At 39.9% G+C, this 19640-nt stretch overlaps 1 protein-coding gene and 1 long non-coding RNA gene across 4 annotated transcripts; one reads left to right on the forward strand and one right to left on the reverse strand.

The window, feature by feature from the left end:
• Positions 1-671: 671 nt before the first annotated feature.
• On the reverse strand, positions 672-15522 carry LOC124284237. The gene is made up of 4 exons (XR_006900505.1): positions 15173-15522; positions 4098-4206; positions 3546-3687; positions 672-1516 (listed from the first exon to the last, which is right to left on the reverse strand). It is a non-coding gene; the product is annotated as an uncharacterized LOC124284237 (long non-coding RNA).
• Positions 2170-13766, forward strand: LOC124284233 (deoxycytidylate deaminase-like). Of its 3 annotated transcripts, none has more exons than XM_046720298.1 (5): positions 2170-2285; positions 11704-11833; positions 12250-12382; positions 13090-13303; positions 13464-13766. In XM_046720298.1, exons 1-5 carry the CDS (start codon positions 2254-2256, stop codon positions 13558-13560), a joined length of 606 nt encoding a protein of 201 aa, XP_046576254.1. In that variant the 5' UTR covers positions 2170-2253; the 3' UTR covers positions 13561-13766. The 3 variants fall into 3 exon arrangements, with proteins under 3 accessions (XP_046576254.1, XP_046576256.1, XP_046576255.1); XM_046720300.1 differs by lacking the exon at positions 2170-2285 and adding an exon at positions 4109-4169; XM_046720299.1 differs by lacking the exon at positions 2170-2285 and adding an exon at positions 7491-7590 and having other exon boundaries at positions 11710-11833.
• Positions 15523-19640: the final 4118 nt, after the last annotated feature.

Raw genomic sequence — 19640 nt, forward strand, 5'->3', positions numbered from 1 at the left:
ATCAGTGAAATAGATAGACGCTGGTAGAATATCAAAATGTGTGAGATGGTAGTTATTATGATATCAAGTATGTGTATGTCTAACCAAAAATGAAATCAATGGCAGATATAAACATCAACAAAGACAATAGGGATATATATAATGAAGGCGGATTAGTCAATACTTTACTGAGAAAATACCTCTTCTAGCCAATGTATCCAACATAACAACCAGTTACACATCGACATAATGATCTTGCTTTTCTAAGAACTGAAAGGAAAACTAAACAAAACCTAGAGCACGTTAGATCATGTTTATTGTTGGCAGTAAGATACAGCCCCAGTCCTTCTAAGAAATGTATGCTAAAGTAGAATGAAAAACAAGGCCTCTGTTTCTTACAGTTCTCAGAAATAAACAAAACCTAGGGAAGCCATTATTGCTGACACACACCAAAATAGAAACGACTATGGTGGATTTATATTGATGACCATGAGATATATATTGAAAAGAAAAGGGTCATAGTAGTAATTGGGAATAAACAGCAAGTGTGCTCACAATAGAGTGAGTGAGTGACTTTAGGTTTACACCGCACTCAGCAATATTACAGCTGTAATTATGGTGGTCTCACAATACAACCGGCTGTACCTGTTTCATATTTAGATCAATGCATTAAAGATTCAGAGTGACACAGAAGCCTCTCCACGTGACCGTTTGACGAGTGGGATGATTTTAGCAGATCCTGAAAAGGATGAACTTTCTAAAACACATTATGCACAATTGGTAAAGTAGTTGTATGCGAAGTGATTTTTCAAAACAATTGTCAAGTGTATAAAAAGATCACTCTCTGATATACAAATTGTATTGTTACATGTCTGAACAGGTGAATTGTTTATCTCAAGTCGATATCGAGCGTTGTCTTGACTATAAACTATCCTGAGGACTAAGTCGGATAACAACATTTTTCCAGAAGTAGTTCCCTCCATGTCGAGTAGCATCCCACCAGTTCCAGCTGCAGCTTTTCACATCCGGGGCTCTATCTACCAACTTTCATCACACTACTCTTGCTCAAAAGGTGATTGCTGAGTGTCACAACATTCAAAGCCTCAGTAAACCTCCACAAATGTTGCACGGTTGCAGATTTGGCCGCATCACTGGCAACGTTGATCATTTAGAGTTTATATATGACACAGAGGCGTCGTGTACAGTAGATACGAAATGAAGGCAGTCAAGTGGTTCTTGCGGATTTGTTGGCGGATGTTATAAGGAATAAAATGGAAAAACTCTACATGTAATATGTACATGCATTCGAAACAGTCCCACTCTAGTCAAGGGCTTCACTGTCAGACGCAGAAGGTACAATTCTACCAAGGAACACCTACCTATTTACATTTGCGTTGTGTCCACTGCCAAAATTCACATAAGCTGGTTATTTCAAAAAAGGAATGGACGTGTAAATCGTCTTTCTTCTCCAGTATTATTCATGTTATGGCAGGTCTCCAGATCTAACTGACATCCTGATGTGACGATCACCAGAGCTCTGAGGACAGTAAAAGTAAGTTTTGATTGTCACTGATATCTTTGTCATAAAGAATGTCAGTGCTCATTTAATTGTTTTCAAGGAAGTAGATGCCCCTGCCCATCGATCACTTGATTATCTGGTCTGTTGACAGGCCACTGTTAGGCTATAAATGCTTACACACTTTGGGCAAAGTTTGTGACTGGAGGCTGATACCAGTGGGTCAAGAATTGAGTCACCTTTCCGCTAACACCTGGTGTTATCTCTGACCTTTCAGTGGTCCATACGTAATATTCACAGTTATTTTGCCTTTAAACCAAAAGGACTTGTCTCCGAGGATAAGAAAGACTGGGTATTATTTTGCATCGACATATTAAATTAGTGTGAAGTTGACACCAAATGATGTTATTGTTTTGCAGTCCTTTTAATAATCATAAATATCTTGTTCTCTTCACGATATGACACAGATACGTTGTGTACAATAGTGATATATTCCTTCTGGGAATCATGCAGGAAGCATGAATGCCATAAGTCCTCTTGTGCTCTGGCATAATGGTAGCTATCTGCTGTGATTTTGCATTTGAACAATTGAACAGTATTCGCAGTTGTTTATTACGGTTACCACACGTGATATCTCAATTGTACAAACATGTCAGGTCTTGCCTTGGTAATGTAAGTAAAGGTATATAACAGGATTAGTCTGGGCTGGGTGTCAGACGCTGGGTCTGCCTACACTTGCTGACAAACAACGTATTAAGATGTCTTTGGGATCAGAGAAAGGAGAAGTCAGGTAAAAGTTGATTGTCATTAAAATTCATCTGTTACATCATATAATACTACTGGTGTGTGAGATACAGTGACTTCTCATAGCTCCACAATAACGGTGATATTATATTTGCATTATGATATTAGTTTACACTTCTGTATCAAAGTAAATGTATTGATGTTCATTTGTTGAGATAAATGAAAACGGGAATGATGGTTATGTATCTGTCTTCAACACAAAATACGTAAATAGTAGTCACCGTCCATTGTCGCCATTTGCAGTGATTTTGTTTATGACGGTCGCTCACCTGTTCTTGAACACCTGGTATCATCACAATTTCATATATAGATGTATATTCTAAATAAATGTATATCATGTATACCCAAGTAGTATATCAAGTATACCCTGGCAGTATACCATGCATACCCTAGCAGTATTTCATGTATACCACAGCAGTATATCATGTATACCCTAGCAGTATATCAAGTATACCCTAGCAGTATATGATGTATACCCCAGCAGTATATCATGTATACCCTAGCAGTATATCATGTATACCCTAGCAGTATATGATGTACACCCCAGCAGTATATCATGTATACCCTAGCAGTATATGATGTATACCCTAGCAGTATGTCATGTATACCCTAGCAGTATATGATGTATACCCTAGCAGTATATAATGTACACCCTAGCAGTATATGATGTACACCCTAGCAGTATATGATGTATACCCTAGCAGTATTTCATGTATACCCTGGCAGTATTTCATGTATACTCTAGAAGAATATGATGTACACCCTAGCAGTATATGATGTATACCCTAGCAGTATTTCATGTATACCCTAGCAGTATTTCAAGTATACCCTATCAGCATTCCATGTATACCCTAGCAGTATATCATGTATAACCCAGCAGTATATGATGTACACCCTAGCAGTATTTCTTTTATACCCCAGCAGAAAATACACGCACGAAAGTTGAGATGGATTTCGAGTCCAGTGAGAAAGAGCCTCAGCCCAGTAAAAAGGCACAAAATGAGTGAATCTTTGTACTCATTCTGGAGATCGTTTCCCTATTCCTTTTTAGATTAGAACAAGAAAATGTAAAGCCCCTAAACTGAGTAACTGATTACCTGCGGTACTGACGTTTGAACTGCCCTTGCCATGAATTTAAAAGGAGAACAGTTTCAGGCCAAATTTCTGTGTGTTTGAGAACATTATGATCACAAAGATATTTTAATTATAAATTCAGTTACGTTTATATGCAACAAATAATAATTACCGTAATAATATTTAACTCCAAGCTTGCTGTCGTCCCTCTTGTCCTTACCCCAGGGTAACAATCGATCGCTACAGTTGTTGGGCATCCCATTGTAACCTGTCCCGACGATCCTTTTCTTAAGATTGACACTACACGCTCCGACCTACAAATAACCCATGATTACTACATTATCGGGATGGCCTAAAAGTCGGGCCGGGCCGGGCCAAGGCGGGCCAAATATATTATTGGCTAAAAAACCCATTAACGAAAACCATGCCTACAATTAATCAATGCAACATACACTCATGATAATAATGATCAATCGGAAGCCACAAACGCGTATTACATAATCCTAGTATGCATGATGTTATTTCTCCTTACAACTGTTAGGAACACTGCGGGGCAGAGAAGCTACCCAGCATGTCATAGGATTGGGGTAAAGTGACCTGACTCATTCTGTAGGCGAGGTTGGTTGATAATACCATATACGTCTGGTGAGTGCACACTGTACTTTGAGCAGAACAATCGTGTTGATGTAGCGTGACTATTCGTGGGATGTGGTCCCCATTTTACCTGCGTCAGAGGATCTTTGCTTCTCATTCCAGACAGAAATGCAGTGGCCATGAAGTACTCCTCCCAGTCCAGGCAACCCTCTTCTCTTTTGCCACTATCACCAAACGTTCTGTTTTATGTAAAAGGTTAACTAATAAAGTATCTCTTTCAATGATCTTTCATCAACGTACAGTAATAGCTTACAACTGTATCACAGGGTGGACTATGTTTCGGGCGGCCATACATGGCATAGGGTGTGATATACTGCTAGGGTGTACATCATATACTGCTGGGATATACTTGACATACTGCTAGGGCATACATGATATACTGCTAGGGTATACATGATTTTCTGCTAGGGTATACATGAAATACTGCTAGGGTGTACTGCTAGGGTATACATGAAATATTGCTATGGTATACATGATATACTGCTAGGGTGTACATCATATACTGCTAGGGTATACTTGACATACTGCTAGGGCATACATCATATACTGCTAGGGTATACATGATTTTCTGCTGGGGTATACAAGAAATACTGCTAGGGTGTACATCATATACTGCATACATCATATACTGCTGGGGTATACATGATATACTGCTATACTGATATACATGAAATATACTGCTGGGGTATACATGGAATACTGCTGCTGGGTATACATGATATACTGCTAGGGTATACATCATACTACTACAGATATACTGCTGGGGTATACATGAAATACTGCTGGGGTTACATCATATAATGCTGAGATATACATGAAATCTCATAGCTCCACAATAACGGTGCTATTATACATGAAATACTGCTATTACATATGCAAGGCCATATATGCTATATACATGATCATCCACTTCTGGGGTATCAAAGTAAATGTATAGGATGTCATTTGCTTGGGTATGCATGAAATAAGTCCCCGTGGTCCCTAGTATGGTGATCATACCTTGCTGGGGTATACATGAAATACTGCTAGGGTATACATCATACTGGGGTATACATCATATACCGCTAGGGTATACATCATATACTGCTAGGGTATACATGATATACTGCTAGGGTTGCTACGGTGTGCATCATGAAATACTGCTAGGGTATACATACATGGAATACTGCTAAGGTATACATGATATACCGATAGGGTGTACATACATATATACTGCTAGGGTATACATGATATACTGCTGGGGTATACATGATATACCGATAGAGTATACTTGAAATACTGCCAGGATATACATGATATACTGATAGGGTGTACATCATATACTGCTAGGGTATACATGATATACTGCTAGGGTATACATAATATACTGCTAGGGTGTACATGATATACTGCTAGGGTATACATCATATACTGCTAGGTGTACATCATATACTGCTAGGGTATACATGGAATACTGCTAGGGTATACATGATATACTGCTAGGGTGTACATCATATACTGCTAGGGTATACATGATATACTGCTGGGGTATACATGATATACCGATAGAGTATACTTGAAATACTACTAGGATATACATGATATACTGATAGGGTGTACATCATATACTGCTAGGGTATACATGATATACTGCTAGGGTATACATGATATACTGCTAGGGTATACATGATATACTGCTAGGGTATACATCATATACTGCTAGGGTGTACATCATATACTGCTAGGGTGTACATCATATACTGCTAGGGTATACATCATATACTGCTAGGGTGTACATCATATACTGCTAGGGTGTACATCATATACTGCTGCTGGGTACATGATATACATACATCATATACTGCTGGGGCATACATGGTATACATGATATGCTGCTAGGGTATACATGATATACTGCTGGGGTGTACATCATATACTGCTAGGGTATACATGATATACTGCTGGGGTATACATGATACTGCTAGGATATACAGTATACTGCTGGGTATACATACTACTAGGATATACATGATATACTGCTAGGGTGTACATGATATACTGCTAGGGTATACATGATATACTGCTAGGGTATACATGAAATACTGCTAGGGTATACATCATATACTGCTAGGGTATACATCATATACTGCTAGGGTGTACATCATATACTGCTAGGGTGTACATCATATACTGCTAGGATGTACATCATATACTGCTAGGGTGTACATCATATACTGCTAGGGTGTACATCATATACTGCTAGGGTGTACATCATATACTGCTAGGGTATACATGGAATACTGCTAAGGTTTACATGATATACTGCTAGGGTGTACATCATATACTGCTAGGGTATACATCATATACTGCTGGGGTATACATGATATACTGCTGGGGTATACATGAAATACTGCTAGGGGTACATGATATACTGCTAGGGTATACATGATATACTGCTAGGGTGTACATCATATACTGCTAGGGTATACATGATATACTGCTAGGGTATACTTGAAATACTGCTAGGGTATACATCATATACTGCTGGGGTATACATGATATACTGATAGAGTATACATGAAATACTGCTAGGGTATACATGATATACTGCTAGGGTATACATCATATACTGCTAGGGGTGTACATCATATACTGCTACATACATGATATACTGCTAGGGTATACATGAAATACTGCTAGGGTATACATCATATACTGCTAGGGTATACATCACATACATATATACTGCTAGGGTGTACATCATATACTGCTAGGGTGTACATCATATACTGCTAGGGTGTACATCATATTCTGCTAGGGTGTACATCATATACTGCTAGGGTGTGCATACATCATATTCTGCTAGGGTGTACATCATATTACTGCTAGGGTGTACATCATATTCTGCTAGGGTGTACATCATATACTGCTAGGGTGTACATCATATACTGCTAGGGTGTACATCATATACTGCTAGGGTATACATGATATACTGCTAGGGTGTACATGATATACTGCTAGGGTATACATGATACTGCTACTGCTAGGGTGTACATGATATACTGCTAGGGTATACATGATATACTGCTAGGGTATACATGATATACTGCTAGGGTATACATGATATACTGCTAGGGTATACATGATATACTGCTAGGGTATACATGATATACTGCTAGGGTGTACATGATATACTGCTAGGGTATACATGATATACTGCTAGGGTATACATGATATACTGCTAGGGTATACATGATATTCTGCTAGGGTGTACATGATATACTGCTAGGGTGTACATGATATACTGCTAGGGTATACATGATATTCTGCTAGGGTATACATGATATTCTGCTAGGGTGTACATGATATTCTGCTAGGGTGTACATGATATTCTGCTAGGGTGTACATGATATTCTGCTAGGGTGTACATGATATTCTGCTAGGGTGTACATGATATTCTGCTAGGGTATACATGATATACTGCTAGGGTATACATGATATACTGCTAGGGTATACATGATATACTGCTAGGGTAAACATCATATAGGTGAGATGGCTTCGGAATCACAGACAGGAGAAGTCAGGTAAAAGTCTGTTGTCATGACAATACATCTGTTACATCACATAATGTGAGATGCAATGACTTCTCATAGCTCCACAATAACGGTGCTATTATATTTGTACTACATATCAAGGCCATATATGATATATACTTTCCACTTCTGTATCAAAGTAAATGTATTGATGTCATTTGTTGAGATACTGTAAGTCCCCGTGGTCCCTAGTATGGTGATCTACCTTCAGTTCTTAGACCCCGTTTTTATAGTGTGTTGTCCTACATAGTTAATATGTTTTAGATTTAATTACTAGTTTTACATTTATATCTGTGATATTCTAGTTGTTTGACTGTCCTTCGTTGACAGAATTTTATAATTTACGTTCAACTGTTAATATATTTCTAACTTAATTTAGTCACGATATGGCTGAAATACTGCCGATGTGACTTAAAATCTGAACTCACTCACTCACTCACTCACTCACTTGTTGAGATAAATGAAGACGAGAATTATGGTTATGTCCCTGTATTCAACTTACAGACAAAAATGTAGCTGCAGTTCAATAAATGACACCGAAATATTTGATAGGAATTATTACCTTGATAATTTATTTTGCAGATTCATTGTGTATATGCTTTGTGGATGCATTTGAAGTTATGAAAAAGGCGATTTGCCGTCTTTTCTTGCTTGCAGCGATTATAATGGCTTTGTAGTAGGAATGGTTCCTGCAGCAGCAGCACTAATTAACTAATCAAGAAATTTAGCAAGAATACCTTGTATGTGGCAGCTTCATGAGAATCACCAATATCATTTGTAGAAGATCTTCTAGCTATTAGATCTAGTTCGTGTTTCCATCAGTACTACACTCATGTGCCAAAATGGTTTCAATGTTGACCGATCAGTGTACTGCGATGAATTTGAAGACGTTTATGTTTCGTGCCGCGTCTATTGGTAGTGTCAGGTCTTCTCTGTCTTTTGTCGTTGATATCACTTCCCGCCATCTTCTTTCGACAAATACTGATCTCAATGGGACACATAACAAAATATTAAAGCAACAGGACACCGATAAGGTAAGCAACGCGTTCTTTATTATCTATAACCTGACGCGACTGAAAATTCTATCTTAAAAATTGACTCAATTTTGGCACTTGAGTGCATTCATTCATTCTGGCTTCCACATTTGCATTACCAATCCTCGATTCCCACTTTTCTAGCTTTGTTATCTTATCACTTTGTTGTTTTCCCATGAACATATCTAGCTATCTCCTTCCTACGGAAGCGTATTAGGGTCAAGATGAAAAAGATTTGGTCTCACTATCTCCTACGTAGGAGTTATTAAGTCCTACGATAATTACTATCTCCTACGAAGTAGTTAACATCTCCTTCGTAGGACTACGTATCTTCTATGTTGGGCTTGGTATCTCCTACGTAGGACATATTATCTCCTTAATATCTCCTACGTAGGAGATGATGAATATATATTAATATATGTGCATATACACAACTAATGCTCGGTGAGGTGAAAGGGAAATTGAAAAGAATCCTGCAGTTATGTGGATGAGTCACACGTAATTAAGTCGAGCAACCACACTCGTCCGGACTTGACAATAATTTCTCCAATTTTTTACCATTATATTTTATTTTCTACTTAAAGGCTTGTAATGGTTAGGGGACATTTACGTTTTGAATCGGGGTACTGACGCTTAACGTCGTAATTATAATTACAATCGTTGACATGCGTGTGGAGTTGTTATCGCCAATCGTAGCAACTGAATTATTGCAGAAAAGGTTCTTTTTTAGCTTCGAATTATGAAGTATGTGAATTACGTTGAGAAATGTTTGGTAATGCAGGACGTTAAATGGTAGAAGTGTAACTGTGTATGTGTATATGTTTGGGTGACGTGGACCTTGTTCTATTGATAATTGAAGTTATGTAGGTGCGGGTATGGTTATGTTTGATCTGTCATAAATGCATTGATTCACACACAGAGGGAGGGGAGGAGGAGGTTATGATATGAAACTCTGGTTAAAACACGTCCTCAGCAGCACGTTGCTGCTTGTCTTTAGAGGGGGCCAGGTTGGATCAGATACAGCGCTTGTTGTTTGCGGTTTGTTTGTTTGTTTGTTCGTAATTGCTTACAGGTTGACTTGATTGGGGTGGAAGTGTTGAGTGCGGCGTAAAACAATACGAAATTCAAAAAGGCAAAGAATTGTCATTCTATTTACTTGTTCATCGCTGTAACACAAAAGCCATATAATAACAATGATCAATGTCACTCGCATTTAAATTGAAGTCCTCTCTGGCCACAAGCATAGGCTACTGGGGTCTAGTTCTAACACAGAATCCCCATGATCTGAAATGCCACAAACTCAACAAACTGTAATATTTATTCACAAGAAGATGGTGACGGTGTCTTTTATCTTGGAGGAAGGTATAGGAAACCTATTGTTGACAAACATTTTCTGTGTCTGCTTATTTACTACACCCTACCGGCTTCTGAATCGTGGGAATGAGCACGCATGGATTGCCGATAGTCTAAGATAGGTCTGTGCGTCAGAGGTAAGCCCGCAGATCTCGTATGACCCATGTGCAACGACCTCTGAACTATCCAACTCATAGCAGTAAAGTGTAGCAGAAAGTGCAACACATAACAGTGAACTAACTGCCACATGTCCTAGTAGAGCAAATTGAATGCAAGGCAGTAAAGTATAACAACCGGCCAAACACATGACGGTAATGTGCAACAATTAGTGTTCAATACATGATTCTAATAGTGAATGAAACACGTGTCAGTAGATGCTAATAGTGAATGAAACACGTGTCGGTAGACTCTAATTGTGAATGAAACACATGGCAGTAAATGCTAATAGTGAATGAAACACATGGCAGTAGACTCTAAAAGTGAATGAAACACTAGACAGTGGATGCTAATAGTGAATGAAACACATGGCAGTAGACTCAAATAGAGAATGAAGCACATGGCAGTAGACTCTAATAGTGGGCTGTTCTATTATACCCAAAGGTACGTGCCTAATTCTGCCTTGACTTTTTGTAGACGTTTTGGCATGTAGAAGTTTTGGGAGATAACCGTCTGCTGACATCAGTGGTGGAAAACTGTGTCTCAACTTTCACGGCAGTGGATACCTCAAGACAAAATATACATCGACACCATAGTTTCGCTGTATAGTTGAGTTAGCTCGGACCCTGAATGCAAGTGTGGCCTGTTTAGTGTCACGTGACTTTCGAACTAAATATGAAAACATAAATACAAATCCTACTTATTGTTGCCAGAGATCTGTGATGGTATTATGGTACTACATATGTGTGTCTTGGCGTAGGGGTGTGGGCACATCAGTCTGCCCTGTTTTAGCGAAACAGACATTTGCTCTATGACCAAGTTAAGCTCAATACAATGCATATGTTTCACGAACTATGTAAACTACAACGCACTCGGGCATGCAAAGCACTTATATATCTCAAAAAGTTAATGGCCTTACGTCTCTGACCTACATACATAGTGTCAGGTACATAACACTTGATCCTCATTATGCCGGAGTAACAATCAACTATTCTGACAGTGTAACCTTCACCTATTCTGACAGTGTAACCTGCACCTATTCTGACAGTGTAACCTTCACCTATTCTGACAGTGTAACCTTCACCTATTCTGACAGTGTAACCTTCCCCTATTCTGACAGTGTAACCTGCACCTATTCTGTATTCTGACAGTGTAACCTTCACCTATTCTGACAGTGTAACCTTCCCCTATTCTTACGTACACCTTCGTGTCATTTTTACCCACACGCTTAGTGTCAGTTTCACCCACACGCTTAGTAAGTCAGTTTGACCTACCTGCTTAGTGTCAGTTTGACCTATCCGCTTAGTGTCATTTTGACCTACCTGCTTGGTGTCAATTTGACCTATCCGCTTAGTGTCAGTTTGACCTACCTGCTTAGTGTCAGTTTGACCTATCCGTTTAGTGTCAGTTTGACCTACCTGCTTGGTGTCAATTTGACCTACCGGCTTGGTGTCAGTTTGAACTACCAGCTTAGTTTCAGTTGAACCTACACGCTTGTTATGCACGCATAGTGCCAATTTGACATCCGTGACCTGTATCACAAATAACGCCTCTGCTTTAGTGACAGCGAAGGGGATGACAATGATGGCAGGGTGGAGGATGAGAAGAGGAAGGACTACATAGACTGGGAGACGTACTTCATGGCCATGGCACTAGTCTGTGCACAGAGAAGCAAAGACCCCAAAACACAGGTGAACAATGTTGAGAAGACAGAGACAGAGTGCAGGAGACACAGAGAGCGGAACGGAGAGAGAGAGAGAGAGAGAGAGAGAGAGAGAGAGAGAGAGAGAGAGTGGGACGTAGAAAGACAGAGAGAGGGACGGAGAGAGACAGAGAGTGGGACGGAGAGAGACAGAGGGTGGGACGGAGAGAGACAGAGTGCGGGAGAGAGACAGAGAGTGGGACGGAGAGAGACTGAGAGTGGGAGAGAGAGAGAGAGAGAGAGAGAGAGAGAGAGAGAGAGAGAGAGAGAGGAGAGAGAGAGAGAGAGAGAGAGAGAGAGAGAGAGAGAGAGAGAGAGAGAGAGAGAGAGAGAGAGAGAGATACATATTTCGCAAGGTTTCAAAGATATCGTTGTTAGTCGACTCACCTGTACTCCCTGTTACAGGTTGGAGCGTGTATTGTGAACAAAGACAAAAGGCTCGTTGGCACTGGTTACAACGGAATGCCCGATCGCTGCAGTGATAGCAAGCTACCTTGGGGCAAGGGAGAAGGTTTACAGCAGAATAAACATTTCTATGGTATGATATTGACATAAACTGAAGCATTAAGTTAGAAATTATATAGTCTTATATTACAAATGATTGCCAAAACATGAAATACAGGGGCAGCTTTTCTGACTATTCTGGAATCTCTGAAAAATATCAATCAAAACCATTCTCATATACTTGATGACAAGGATAATTTACCCATTGAGTCTACATAAACGTAGCGAGTGATAATTGTTTATGGCAACATTTTTGTCAGTTCTGGGACAGGCAAACCATGAAATAAAGGCATAAGCAGTGAGACACGCTTTCAGGGAATATGGCAAGCCGTTTTAACATTTTTTAACAAATACTGTGATCTTAAATCGTTGTAAAGGTATCTTGAATGAAATTAGAGATATCTTACATAAAAGTGGAGATATCTTGAAATGAATATCTGCAATAAATTTCATAATATCGCCAAACGTATTAAACCAGAGACCATATGGTCTCTGATTAAACATATTAATATATTGAAAAGAATTGCTGATATCTTTAATTGGACTAGTGATATTATAGCAGGATTTATAGATTTGTTCAAGGTCATGTTTCTAATGATATCTGTAATTTAGCTCCTGATATCAGTAAGTTCGTAATAAATGGTAAAACGGGCTGATCTCATGACGTAATGGGAGTAATGAGGTAAGGGATTAAGTGGATTCCTGTGACAGGTAACACTTCTATTCTAATCCTACTTCCAGTCTGCCATGCTGAGATGAACGCCATATTGAACAGGTTCTCTGCTGACTTGAAAGGCTGCAAGATTTACGTGACCCTGTTCCCCTGCAACAACTGCACCCAGATGATCATCCAGTCAGGAATCCAAGAAGTCGTCTTTTTGTCAGATGAGAAAAAGAACAAGGACGAAGTGAAAGCTTCAAAGATACTTCTCAAAATGGCTAAAGTACACTACAGGTCAGTGGCTCGCTCCTGTTCTTGCTTATATTCTGTGGAGGCAATACATCCGCTCTTGCACAAAGTAACGCTATTCTGACAAACGAATGGTCGCGTATGAATCTTTGAATACCGTGATAGCAATCAGCGTCCACCTTTCATCTATACATTTGTGTTTCAGAACATATCTTGGAAGTCGGAACACAATCGAGATACAGTTTCCCCCAGATCCGGACGTCGATCAGGTGGCCTCCAGGACTCGAAAAAGAAAGCGTTGAAGGATCAGGGTGTATTTTCTTGTAATAGTCACATGATAACGTCAAACGGGAGAATATTACACATAACGACTGATTTCCACAAAACACATCGTATTTAAGAATATAATTTGCTGTTCATGAGTAAGGGTAAATATAAATTATCAATTTTACTTGAAAAATTACATTTTGCTGTGCAAATTCATAATAAACGTGGACTTGCATGTGAACTTCTATCTTAATCATCTTTTTCATAATTACCAGTCATCGTTTAAATGAACTGCTTGGGGTGGGCTCTAACCTGCAGTCGTATAAGGCACGGAGTGGAAGTGAGTAAGTGGGTTTAATGCCACTTTCAACACATCATTTATACCACTCTGACTCGTTATGACAAGCACCCGACTTTGGTTGACGTCAACTGCCGGAACATTTGACTGTTGATCCAGACACTGTGACTTTACAGCAGGAGTTGATGCCCAGCCCGGGTTAGAATTGGTTTCCTGTATTTGTACATCTCTGGCTTCCATCAGCTTACTGCTTAACCAATTATGGCAATTATGTTGTTTTCTTTGTCAATTATGTTGTCTCATTGTTATATTCAGTATATATATATACATCTCCCCCACTTCATGTATCACTCTTGCTTGACAACGGTATAAGAATCTGTATCGAAACGTCGCACTCACGAAATAAAGAAGTTGTTATCCATAAAAAACTGTTCTATATTGTACGTCTCAACTTCTAAAATGCCACTCAAACAAGCTCCCATATTCAAGCCGACATGTCGTGCTATAACTTACGTAGTGTGATAAATGAGACTAAAATAATCAACCATCCCGTACACGATGCAGACAAATTAGCACTCAACCCTCAAACCAACTTTGAATGTGTCGTACTCGAATTCTAATGTAATCTCCTGTGTTTGTGACATGGGAGTGAGTTAGTGACTTTCGTTTTACGCCGCTTTTAGCAATATTCCAGCAATAATAAAGGGACAACAGAAATGGGCTTCACACATTGTACCCAAGTAGGGAATCGAACCCGGGTCTTCGGCGTGACGAGCGAACGCTCTAACCACTGGCCTACCCCACCGCCCCTTTGTGACATGGACTCCCCTCCAGGTGGAGTGTCAACATGACAGTTCGTGGAAAGGGCCATATTTTAGCTTTTTCAGCTTAATCCGTCAACAATCGATAGCAGTTACCTAACGTGACCTCGTTTCGGTTTAAATTTACTTTCGGTTCTTGGAAAGGGTGGATGTATATCTGCTGCTAATGTGTATGTTTTCGTGACAGAGGGTTTAAAAGATGGATGTCATATTCGATGATTGTTCCGTGACGATGTCCGCCCAATTATCGCTGAAATATAGGTGACTGGCGATTGTTCCGTGACACTCAACGCCCAGGTATCGCGGAGATATTGTTGAATGGAGGCTACAACAAAGCCCCTCATCTCTGCTGCGACATCTCTGTTCATCAGACATGACACCATCACTGACTGGGGCAGGCAGGTTCCCCAAATTTCTTTCCTTTACCTAACATACACTTATGAAAGGAGTGTACAATGAACCTAAAGAAAATTCCAGCAAGGCTAAAATTGGATTATAGTACCTTACAGTATCAAAAGAAAGACTTACCTTTTCCCAACAATCACACATTGTCATATTTAAAGGGAGACCGGAATTGACATGAAGTTATTGTCGGAATACTCCATGCGGTACAAATCCCTAAAGTCACGTGTTTGAGAATCACAGCTATCGGAGTACATTGTATCCATATCCAAACCTTGCCACTCCTGCATCTCACCAATAGAGCAGGTATACTGAAGATCAACGATCCACGTCGAGACCTCACAACACACAGTCCCCTCGTCGGGGAAGCATGGTCCCTATTACCGGCTGACTCGACAAACATGGTGAACTGTGACCCAAATCCCGTGAACTCCCACCAGGGGACACAGATGTGAATCTAGGGAACCAGGAAGTGGTGCAGGTGTCATCCGCTACAAAAAGTGAAGGCTTTTATTACAAGTTTACAATAAGTGTCTTATATCGTAATAGGGGCGGATCCAGGATTCTGGAGAAAGGGGTGCAAATAAATCATCAAGTCGAAAGGTTAGGGGGAAATAGAGGCTAGTAAAAATCCAATCGGGCCAGTAAAACTCCAGTCACTGGCCGGACTGTCTAGTGGATTTTCGCGGGGTCATTTTGTAAATATATCACTCTCTCGGACTTGTTAAGTTATAATACACTTTTAGATCATGCAAGATTATGGCCTGATAAAAATGTTCATCATATTAGCAGCTTAATGATGAAACCCGTGTTATGCCAACAATTTCTTATTCTCATCCATTTTCGTAATATTTTGCTTAGCTTCGACATTCAAAAATTCAGGCTAGTGAATTATTTTGTGGGCTAGTAACTTTCAGACATAGCTAGCCCAACTGGCTAGCACAATTTGGAAACTATTCAGCACGCCTTCAACTCACTCACTCGCCAAAGTGCTGAAGTCAACAAGCACAGGTATGGAGCTGACAAACCAAAATGTTCTGGGTGAACACGGATACAAACCAACAGTCGATCATGGCCACAAGGGAGGCAACCCTGTATGGCTGGTTGTACTGCCATAGAACACTCCACCACACGTGTTTCTCCTGCCACTGGTATCTGGGCCAGTTCACCCAATAGTTGGAAATATGCAATTGTGTCCCATACCCCACGTGTGTGATGACAAGGAATAAACAAAACAATTACATGTAGTCCCTCATCTGGATTCACAAGAGGCACAATCAATACGATAAAAACAAACTTCTAACTACAAATTAAACAGCACAAAGCTTTATTTAAATAAGGCATGTAAACATAATCTCAGATATCATAAATACATCATCATAAAATGCTATTCTTCTTCATATTATTAGTTTTATAACACAAGAACTATCACTCACTGCTGGAAATGAAACTTAACTTCCTTAATATATTTTAACTGGACACTGGGACATTTCTTTCATGGATGAAATCCGACAATCTATCCATGAGTTGGTCTATACTGCAGATCTTCCCACATCATAACATGAATATACCATGGACAGTTGAAATAGTCTCTCAAGAAATGTCTCCGAGGTCAAATACAGACAAAAATAATAAAAACACCGAGTATTTAAGTACATTAAGTGAAGATGTCCCTTTAATATGAGCAGTATCCATCAGGTTGTAACTCTGCCATAGGGGCAGCACCATGGCAGTTTCAGTTATTCAGAGTGTATTTTACCAGCTTGAACCAGCAAGATGTCTTCCTCAGTCAACACACTGACACAGTGATGTGATGTGCTACAGAGAAGAATCCAACATGTCTCCCCTCGACCCCCAACTGTGACAAGCAGAGAGAATGAATCTGTCTGAATCCCAACCACTATTTCAATCATATCACGGTGTGTCTGTTTCATGAGAATGCAAGAGCCTGAAGAAAACAGGCCACCTCTTTAGTGAAACTCTGGACTGGTATGTTGCAGACAAACCTAAAATCTATGCATTCAAACCCAGAATTCAGAGTTGAAGGCATGTACAAGGGAGGTAACTCTGCACATCAAGCTGCTGCAACCCAAGGGCTCAGACCTGAGCTACAAGAAGACTGAGGAACAGAAGGATGAAACATCCACTGATGAAAGACCCGGCTCTCGGTTCATATACTGACCACATAAAGAAACTGTGCACACAGAAAATTCCTTCAGAATTGGAATACAACACAGAAAAGACGACATGATGTAGACACTTTATAAGCTGAACTATCGGACCTCAGCAACATGTCAAAAGAACAATATCTGTAACGATGACGTCAGAAGTTCAAAATTGAGTCGGGGGTCACACGTCGAAGTCACAAAGTCAATAACGGGTATGACCATCATGCGCGTGAAGCACAGCAGGGCATCGATGACGCATAGAGGCTACCACATTTTCCAAATGAAGGCCTGGGGAATGGTTTGGGACGTGGTCACTGCCGTCTGGAACCTGTGTCTGAGATGAGTCACCCGAATCCATCTGTCCTGTCTTGGCGTCGTTACTCGGGGATGCCCAGAACGTGGGTGGTCGGCGACGTCATTACTGTTTCCCTAACGCCTGACCAATGCAGATATCGTTTTACGATGGCATTGTGAAATGTACTGCCACCTGTTGTTGGCTCATGCCTGCACAGCTGGGACAGCCACATAATGGCAAAAGTTAAAACTAATGTGAATTGACTAAAATACTGATGAAATCTCACACATTATGTTGACATCAACCTCTGTTATGTATTACAATACAGATAGACATAGCCATGTCACCTATGCTTAACCAACTAAAAGGGACTGTCAACATTTGCCCATGATATCTGTCATCCGTTACGCACACAGATCCCCAACCCCATGAAACCTGGGACAATAAGCAATGATAAGCTGTGACCATACCACACAGACTGGCACAAGGCGTTAGTTAATGGAAGCTGACACAGAGTCTGACCAGTTTGTTGGAGAAGCTGATGGTGTTTGTGTCTTGGAGTTGTAAAATAAGGACCATATATCTGCTAAGAAATGAAATACTAAAGAATTCATAACTAGCATGAGAATGATGTGTTTTATTTTGTTTGTTGCTTAACATCGTACTCAGCAATATTCCAGCTATATGGCAACGGTCTGTAAATAAGGAGTCAGGGCCTGGCAATCCACTGATCAAAATCATGAGCATCGACCTCCGCGATTGGTATACAATGACACACGTCAGCATGGGTTGCCAATTCTAACCTGGATCTTCACAGGCATAAAAATGGCGTGATAACATACTGCATGATATAGTAGAGAGATGAAGTTTTTAGACAGTTCTTATAAACCAATAGCATGTCATGTCCATGTTCATTAAAACAATATCCGCTATGGGAGACTGCAGAGTTGAAGTTAAAGATGTTGTACCCCAGGGTTCAATTCCCTATGTGTACACACCAAGATGTGATAGTGCTGGAATAATAAAAATACCAGCACACCCTTTACATCACACCATACAGTGTATAGAGTTTGAAATACTTGATGATGGAACATATCTAGGACGTTGTCAGGGCCTGAAAACGTGTTTATTTCTAAGGAAACTCACTTAACTTTCTGAAAAGTCATGACTGAATATTTCTTGAAGAATCTGGGAAGTTAATGTTACACTGGAACTGAATCATTTTACATTGGATGTGAAATCTGCAAATGTAATTTGTGACGTTTCTAAAAAAAACAGAACCAAATATTTTTTCTTTATACTTATCTGCAACAACAACCTGAATAGGAAAATCTAAAAAATGAAGCTAACCAATTTTTTGTCGATGATTGGTCGGTGGTATTGAACCAATCATCAATTTTGAGATTTCAACCAATTCCCAACACTACTTAGCAATATTCCAGCGCGGCAGACTAAATAATCAAGTCTGGACCAGACAATCCAGTGATCAACAGCATGCGCATCGATCTATGCACATATACATATAAAAATAAACCAGGTGGTGTTCTCCATACTGGATTGGATGTGTTGGGATGTGTCTATCCATAACACGGGTAGATAACTCAATAGATAAAGACAGCTGGGTTATTGACATTTGTAGAATCACTTGCATCATTTGATGTTAGTTTGGATGCTGGGTTGATATCTCCTATGCATATTTAAGGTGAAAATACCTCAGACTAAACTACCTTGTTCAAGCAGAGACCATAATGAGATCTATGATATGGTCCCTCATTTAACAATGTCCATCTGTAGTACCTGTGCCAGGTACCAGTCGAATTATCAGTTGCTAATATCCTTTATGAAGAATACCCCTGCCGACAACGACCCTTCCCCTGCAGTGACAGCTGTGTTTGTGACATGTATACCTGAATGTCAAGGAATATAAATCATTGATAATTTTGCCTTGTATCAACATCACGATATGACGATGAATGGGCCTAAATGAAATAACCCCGGACCATTATATGAAAAGAATACAAACCTTCCGTCGTCTGTATACAGTTACAGTACCGGAAGTGAATGTCATTGACCTGGCTCTTGTCTTATCATCCGCAGTCAGAATATTTTCAGACAGGCAAATCGAAGTAAG

Source organism: Haliotis rubra, unplaced genomic scaffold (assembly GCF_003918875.1).
Source record: "Haliotis rubra isolate DU_JTF1 unplaced genomic scaffold, ASM391887v1 Scf331, whole genome shotgun sequence".
Lineage (NCBI taxonomy): Eukaryota > Metazoa > Mollusca > Gastropoda > Lepetellida > Haliotidae > Haliotis > Haliotis rubra.